The following is an 8733-nucleotide window of genomic DNA, read 5'->3' as shown; positions in this document are numbered from 1 at the left end:
CACTTCAAATTGTTTGGATGTGTGATAATGATATGATAGACAGAATACTTAGGAACTACAAGAATTTTACCCCAATGATTGTAACACTTACTATATTAATATGCAATGTTAAATGTTGTATTGTGATTTGTGTATCTGTACTCACTGAATTTGTGCGCCCCTTGAGGGACTTGAAGTAGAGGGGGGTAGAAATAGCCTAAGCTACTCTATCCCTTTGAGATGTATTTTTTTCTTGTCTCAATAAACATACTTGAACTTGAACTTGAATAACTATGTCACCCAACCACGCATATACATGCCAACCACCCACGTTTTTATTTTTGGCCCGCTCAGCAATAATTTCAAATCAAATCAGATCAAATGTTTATTCAGGTGAAAGTACATACACACAAGATAAATTTCAAACATAATGTTGGATTTCTAGAAAGAGCTACAGTATTTCATACAATGCCTAAAGCCACTAATCCGCACACCGTTTCGGGTAAAGCAATTTCCGAGGAATAGTATCGCGATTATTTCTCATTGGTCATTAATATTACTTAATTTACACGCAATTATTTTATGCGTGTGTTGTCCATGTCAGATGAAACAAGTATTAATCCCGTGTCAGTGGACTGTAGTAATTAGCGGTTTATTAGAGTAACTGGCATCAGCGTGCCGGCTGGCCCCAGCTCCCAGCATCTCCCAAGCCTCAGTGGTAATTCAGCAGCGTGAGAGGGAGGACGTTCACCCAGCACGATGAAGACCATGAGGCGGACCGAGGGCCTCCTAGTTGGGTTATTATTTCTACTGGTTCCTGTGCTATCTACAGGTAAGAAAATAAGTTTGCGAGTAACATCGGAAAAAGCTGCTACAGATCTGTCGTGCGCCCAATATGTTGGTTATTGCAATCTTGATTTAAGATATATTTTTTGAAATCTGTACCGCCATTCTGCGACTAAGGGCTTGCACGTCCACATGTCCCGTGTCCGAAACCTTGCGTTATACACTTTTTTAAAACGACTGCAGAAAATTTGTTGAAGCACAGAAAAAATAATATACACTATAGTGTACCTTAACTGTCATTAGACTGTTGATGTAACATATTCATGGAGTCAAGATGATGTTATATACAAAATGGTTAGACAGTTGATGTATCTGCTTAACTGTATAACTAGTTGGTCACTAAATTGCTTAGCTAAACGAATTTTGGGCTTCAGCTCCTGAGCCCAATATGTCCATTTCCACTACCACCGACTCACAGGAAAAGTATATTGCGTGTGTGTAATAAATAAACTAAACGCATTGATACAGAAAATGTTTTTGATACTCCATTTTTTGGTTTTACATTGCCAAATATTTAGCAGACCTTCAGCAGATTGTTAGAGCTATGTTAAACCTTTTACGGACAAATATCATCAATGAGGTTACCCAAATTAAAATGTACTGCTTAATTAGGCACTATTTTAGGCTGTTACAAATTCTCGCTCAAAAGGGAATGAAAAATATGTTAGCGAGAAAACATCGCTCCTGCTGAGTTCTGTGCATGGTGCCTACGGTATCATTGATTTCTAATTGACAGCACTTTACACACGTGTTGTTGGTGGGGGGGGGGGCTGTTTTTAGGGGTGTTGTTGGGGGGGGCGGGCTGTTTTTGGGGGTGTTGTTCGGGGGGCTGTTTTGGGAGGGTGTTGTTGGGGGGGGGGCTGTTTTTGGGGATGTTGTTGGTGGGGTGTTGCTGGTGGGGGTGTTGAATCAGAGCTCGGATGTGTTCAGTAGCTACATCAACTATGCTCTAGTGAAGAGGAAATGGTAATATTTAAGATACTACAATATTATTCACTCCAAGTTACAGCCCCGCTCGTGTGCCAGGTAAGTCTACTACAGGCTCACCATAGCCTGTGCTACTTGCAACTTTTTGTTCCCAGTAGCTGAATCTATAATAACAACACCATTCTTTCTTACGCTGAAGAGAGAGGTTTATCGTGATAATAAATACGAACGAGAGAGAGAGAGAGAGAGAGAGAGAGAGAGAGAGAGAGAGAGAGAGAGAGAGAGAGAGAGAGAGAGAGAGAGAGAGAGAGAGAGAGAGAGAGAGGGAGAGGGAGAGAGAGAGAGGGAGGGAGAGAAAGAGAGGGAGAGAGAGAGGGAGAGGGAGGAGGAGGAGAAGTAAACAATGATAGGAGAGTCAGTAATTGGTATGTCCTTGAGGTTAAATGACTTACTCTCTACAGAACCAGGCTTTTGGACAGCACATAACTTCATTACATTAAATTTATGTTCCAAGTACATTTATTAGAAAAAATATCGAAATAATGAATGCCGTTAAATTAAAGTTATCTTTATTTGGCTTATTGGTGGTTTTCCTCGCCTAGTTGTACTATTTGTTTGGTCTTGCAAAAGTTGAGCTTCAGCTCATTGTTGCACCTGTCTTATTGAGCTCTTTTTTGTTATCTAGATTTAAAGCTTAGATGGAGACTGCCACCATCACTTCACTGCCTAGTACTTTCTGTGTTCACTGTTCTGACACTGAAGCAGTTCTTTCTAATGTCTCTATGATTCATTTGGTAATCATGTTTTCCCTAACCTAACTCTATGTTCCAGTGACGTGAGGTTTTAATTCCTACAATCTTCCTTCGTAACTCATTTCCCTCTCCATTTTAAGAGTGCTCTGACATGTGATTTATGGTTTCAGTTTCCCATTGTCAGGGAGAGGAAACCTGTTCGTCTTAATGAGGTTCCACTAAGCCAAGATTGCAACCCACAACAGTTGACTGACTTGAGTGTGCTTATTTACTGCTGTTTCAACAGGTGTAAGAAAACGTGGCCAAACGTTTCCGTTCAGCAAGGGAATCGAACTCTGAATCTTTCGGTTATGAACTGTGTTGACCACTGCACTGCATATTTTTAAAGGCAGTTCCTATGTTGGCCAACCTTGCATACACTGCTGATTATATTCGTTTGATGTGGGCTTCTGGGGATAGACTCTGTACATACTTAACCTGAACAGTAGGTTTTTCTTTCGGCCTGATTCTTGGAGGTTTTTCATCTCTTTTTGGTACCTTGTGTCTTCTGTACAATACACTGGAAAACTACAAGCTGATGTCAGTAAAGTCTTCGATTGGGCAACAGAAAATAACATGATGTTTAACAGTGATAAATTCCAGATACGTAGGTACTGTGTTGTAAAAATTATGATAAGCTAAATACAAGGGTCAAGGCACAATCAGATCTCCTCATAGAAGGAAAACGGCATGTTAAGGATCTGGGAATATTGATGTCTGGCGGCGTGTTGATGTGTGTGTGTGTGTGTGTGTGTGTGTGTGTGTGTGTGTGTGTGTGTGTGTGTGTGTGTGTGTGTGTGTGTTTTGGGGGGGGGGAAGTAGTGGTGTGGTGGGAGAGATTGTATATTAGGTCTACTATTGTAACATTTTATTACGCTACAGTTTTACTAAATATTGCAGGAATATATATGGTGTGTTACATGCTATATTTCCCATTATGATAATCAAACAGGTTTCCCATATTACCAAGAACTTAAACGTGGTGATGTAATATGCAGGAAACTTTGACAAATGATTGAAGTATCGCAGCAAGACAGTGGGTCCAAGAGCGCCCGAGGAGCTCACTTATAGTCAGTGCTTCCAAGGACTCCATGCTGAGTCTGGGTAAAAAACAAGATGAAAAAGATGGAAAACCCGCCGTGAGGTTGCTGGCGAGTGTTCCAAGTCTGGAGAAAAACCCAGTGGGTTCACTATAAAAAAGTTGGAGAGTGCGCTGAAAACTCAACTGGCAGGTGACGACGGAATAAAAATTTGTTTTTATTGCCATCACAAAACTTAACCTACTTTTTTTTGTACGAAACAACAGGGCCAGGAAGCATTCATAATTGTGAAAATTTCGAGAGCTGGTTTACCCTCAAACTGATTTATTATACTAGACTTTTAGTGAATAATATGTAACATGGCGAGCTATTATATATTAGATGTGTATATTGTTGGACATAACATCAGGTTTTGACTCTTTTTATTGCTTCCTTTTTATCCATGTCTTTGATTTCTGAACGATACTTGGAGAATATCTCTTTACAATTGCTTCAAATATAAAATACTGTATGTTCATAGACCAAAAAAAAAAAAGCTTCGTATTGTAGCCGTTTTTAGAAGTGCTTCCGTTAATGATAATGACTGTGGCTGCGTTGTTAAATGTATTTGTGGGTAGTTAGACCTTCAAGCCAGACGCCGAGGCCGGCGGCCATTCACTGCTTTATGATGTTTAAAAAACAATATATATACTCATCGACATTTTGTCTGATGAACTAGACACCTCTGACTTTCAATTTACATACTAAGCCGATTACTCTACGACGCTATGCAGTTTCAGGCGATGAGTCACAATAACGTGGCTAAAGTATGTTGACCAGACCACACACTAGAAGGTGAAGGGACGACGACGACGTTTCGGTCCGTCCTGGACCATTCTCAAGTCGATTGAGAATGGTCCAGGACGGACCGAAACGTCGTCGTCCCTTCACCTTCTAGTGTGTAGTCTGGTCAAGACGCTATGCAGTTTCTTGGTGGCGGAAACTGTTCAATACTACAACTCACAGGGAAGCTCTGTTCTCTCCCTGTTTCTTGATGCTTCCGAAGCATTTGATAAGGTTGAACACACCACACTGTTTAGAGAATTGCTTAGCAGGAAAGTATGTCTTGTAATCGCAAGTTACCTATATATTTCTTATGCAATTTCTTATACTGTACAGTATTGTGAAATTGAGTTGTCTTCGGAAATTTTCTTGCTAAAAATTAGGTCAAACGAGGTGCTGTTTTACTTTATTATTTGCTGTCTATATTGATCCATTCTTCAAAGTGTTAAGGGCAAGTAGAGCTGACTGTCGCATATATCGCGGTTTTCTAATATACTGATAATCTATATTGACACCAACCAAAGATGTGGAAAAAAATATAGAAATGTATGAAGAATATAGTGCTGAATACAACCTCACAATCAGTTCTGGAAAATATGCTGTAGTTTCTTTTAACTCACTGAAGTAGTTTTATCGAAATCTTAAACAAGCATTATTAGGCAGAGATTCCAGCAAGGGATTCTGAAAAGTATATGGGGCTTATTATACTATCGAAAGACCCAAACCATGGGCAGGGAGTGTTGTCTGGGCACCATTCCTAAACTTTTCACTGTTCACCCAGCCATTAATGAAAACAGGGTTGTAAACCGATTGGTGGGTCGCGTTCCATGGAAAACTGCCAAGGTAAGGCTTAGGAATAACTGTGGGAAAGGAAAGGCCAAAAAAAACCCTGCTTTCAGGAAGGAACCTACTCCTATAGCCACTTGCGAAAAAAAACACTAAAACCCGTTTCTGTGGCTGGTGCTTCTTTTGACACAATTATGGCTGCTCCTGCACTGTCCATTGTGTGTTGGTGCTGTGTGACAATGTGTGGTCGTCTAGACACACATTAAGATGTCTGTCTTACTGTCAGTTGACAGTAAGTCATAACGCACAATTATGTCATACTGTCTGCCACATCGCCACGGGACCCACCGTCAACAATCTCTGCTTGTGTCGACAGTATTTACATGTATGTATGTATGAGTATGTGTACGAGTATATATATTAATTAATAATTGTGTAACTAGCGTCAAAAGATTGTTATTTGCTTAGCTAAATGAACTAGGAGGGTTCAGTTCCTGAACCAAATATGTGCCTCTGTAACCCTTTACACCACCGCTCACGGGATGGGTATGAGGTGCATAATAAAGAAAGAACTGTCGACAGTTTTGATGGCTTTACGGGACCTCAGTACCTCCATGAACCGGTATAGTACTCTGCTTCTAATAGTTTAAGGAAAACCTATGAAAAGAATTACTGTAAATACAAAGACCACTCTGTCACACGAATTCTACATGCAAACGGTTCAACTTATATTACTCTGTAATATTCAAAGTAATTTTCAATGTTAAAATAAAGTGTAAAATATTATTTTAATGACAACTCAAATTTGCTATACGTTACACTATTATACATGCCATTTACAAAACAAACAGGGGGTTTTATTACTAACAATGCCATTAAAATTTTATATCTCGTGTGCATAGAAACTGAAACATCAAATTTAATATCAAACACCCACTTCATGGGGTCTAAGTAAACTAAAGGTGTGATTAAGACCATGTAATCTTGAGTTACTGCTAACAAGAGGTGTACTGGGGTGCACGATAAACTATCCCCCTGCTGGTGGCAACACTCAATTGAGTAAGAAAGCCATACTCACTTTGCGCAAGAACTAGTCACATGGGACACGGGAACGCCACACAGAGTGTCTCAGGGTAAACTTATACAAATATCTCGCACTTCTGGGGTGAATAGCCATCTACATAATTGGAAGGTACATACGTTGGTGAGGGGGGGGGGGTTAAGTCGGGGACGAAAGCAAATTATATATATATATATATATATATATATATATATATATATATATATATATATATATATATATATATATATATATATATATATGACATAAAATAAATAAAAAACATAAGTGCCAGAGCTTAAACACGACTAGCTTGATACTTCCGTCTTACTGACACACAAAGGCCAATAAGCACGAGTATAAAGAGCTATGGCATGTTTAGCACCGAGAACTATATGTACGGGCAGCATAAAACATCCTAGACAGTGTGAATTGTAACTGTCAGAATAGGCTGGGATATCGATATCTATGTCGGGTGGCGGCAGGTAACGGATCTCCCGATGGTGAGCATTCCAATTGTAAACTATGTGAACAAGAGCTGGGACATACTCTCCAACACTATCTGTGATTATTACCCTGTTAGAAGTACTTCGGATCAAATGGTATGAGGTTACTTGTGTAAAGGAGGAAATGTATATCTTTATCTCAGAATGTTCGGTAAAACGTTTATTGCTTGTGATGTGTGTCTATGTATGTATTAACACGTTGTACTGAACTGGGTGAGAATAGCTTGAGCTACCTCATCCCTTTGTGTGTATTTTACTTCAATAAACTTATTTCAATTTCAATTTCAATATGAGGTACTTTTTTGTTGTGTATTTTTGTGTTTTTCATGTTGAACTTTGAGCTCTGCAATTACTTCGTATATACACTCAGGAACATTAGAAGATATTCTTATGCTTTACCCAGATTTTGCTAGTGGGGGCTAATACATCAGCCTTACATTTTATGCTCTCACCTGATTTTTAGTCAGAATTGATTTGTTTTTGTATTGAGGCTGGTATTTTCTCCCCTGATTCCATGTATGACTAACCATCGTGTGAGATGGGAATAATACTGGTAACTTATAGCTAGTTTTTTATCTACAATGTAATCTTTCATATAGAATAAGGTAGCAGCACATTGCTGTGTATACTTAAGCTTGTTAATAATAATAATAATAAAAACTTGATACTTGGTGGCAGCAGTGTGGGAGACAGCACTGGTAAGTGCGAGGAACAGTAGTGGCTTTCCGTGCAGTGATAATTGTGCGTTATGTTATTGGCGTAATTAGTTTATTATGCGCTTCCTACCCATTTTGTGACCTAGTTGAGCTTAATTTAGTTTATATGAACCCCATATTCATCCAGTTTGCGATGGCAGAAAGGTTACAGCATAAGCTAGATTCTTGAGCTGAACCGAAATATTTTTTGTTAACTACTGGTAAGCAATTTTTCATGTTGAACTAATAAGTTATAATTTGTATACAGGTTGTGATAAAATTACAAAGACAATAGTCTTATTACGGTATCGCAGTTAATATGCATGGTCATGAGATAAGCAAATAAGTAACTTGTGGTCAGTGCAAACCTACAAGATAGTATGAGTTATCATAGGAAATTTGAGATACTAAGGCTAGGATTAGTTTATAAACATGTTTTTATTTTATTTTATTTATGAATACAAGATTTCTTACATCCTTGTAAAGCCACAAGCACGCACAACGTTTCGGGCAGGTACTTAATCTTAATTTTCCCTGGAATACTATACCCGCCAAATCGTTTAACAACCAGCTACCCATTCACTGCTGAGTGAACAGAGGCGTTAAGGATTAACTTAATCAATTAATTAGTTAATTAATCAGTTAAGGATTGGCGCCTAGTCAATCCTCCCTGGCCAGGCTACGAACCCAGGCCAAATCGCTCGCGAAGCACGGGTCTTACCACTGCGTCACGGGAACTGCTAATATACTGTACTTAGAAAGGATTTATGGTAATATATCACCGCAGATTAAATCGTAAGCAATAAGAATCTTGCAGAACTTAATGTAACGACATAGTCCGTAGAAGTAAGCATTCTCGTAGTAGGAAAGATGACAATGGTGACAAACGTGTCTATCACCTATATCTGAATATACTAAGGGAAGGGAATTATCAGGGAAAACGCGCCAAGCTATTACGACTTTCGGATTTGGGATGGGACGGGGAAAAGTAATGGTCCTGTTGGACGGTCGGGGATTGAACACCGACCTGCATGAAGCAAAGCCGTCCAGCCCAAGTGGTTGGACACCTAAGGAAAACCCACAAAGAAACAGCAGCAGCCCAACACTGACGGCATTCGTCAGTCAGCCATGCTGATGTACTAATTAACCCCACACAATACTTGCACAACGGTAACACAAATCCAAAGAGGAGACGCCACTAAAAATCCCACTCAATCTGCATTATCATCGTATATAATAATTCATTATGTCGGGGGACAGGCAGCCATAGTGTATTTATAC

At 39.3% G+C, this 8733-nt stretch overlaps 1 protein-coding gene across 5 annotated transcripts in view; it reads left to right on the top strand.

Moving 5' to 3' along the window:
• Nucleotides 1–693: 693 nt before the first annotated feature.
• Nucleotides 694–8733, top strand: part of LOC138353347 (low-density lipoprotein receptor-like) — a 35905-nt gene continuing 27865 nt past the window's right edge. For all 5 annotated transcript variants that reach the window (XR_011223122.1, XR_011223120.1, XM_069306267.1 and 2 more), the window contains exon 1: nt 694–811. Coding sequence is in view for 3 of the 5 variants with exons in the window: in XM_069306267.1 (XP_069162368.1) it covers nt 739–811 (73 nt within the window). In the remaining 2 variants the exon portion in view is untranslated. The remainder of the gene's footprint in view (nt 812–8733) is intronic.

This window comes from Procambarus clarkii, chromosome 57, assembly GCF_040958095.1.
Source record: "Procambarus clarkii isolate CNS0578487 chromosome 57, FALCON_Pclarkii_2.0, whole genome shotgun sequence".
NCBI classification, from domain to species: domain Eukaryota; kingdom Metazoa; phylum Arthropoda; class Malacostraca; order Decapoda; family Cambaridae; genus Procambarus; species Procambarus clarkii.
This window is presented reverse-complemented; position numbering and strand designations above follow the sequence as displayed.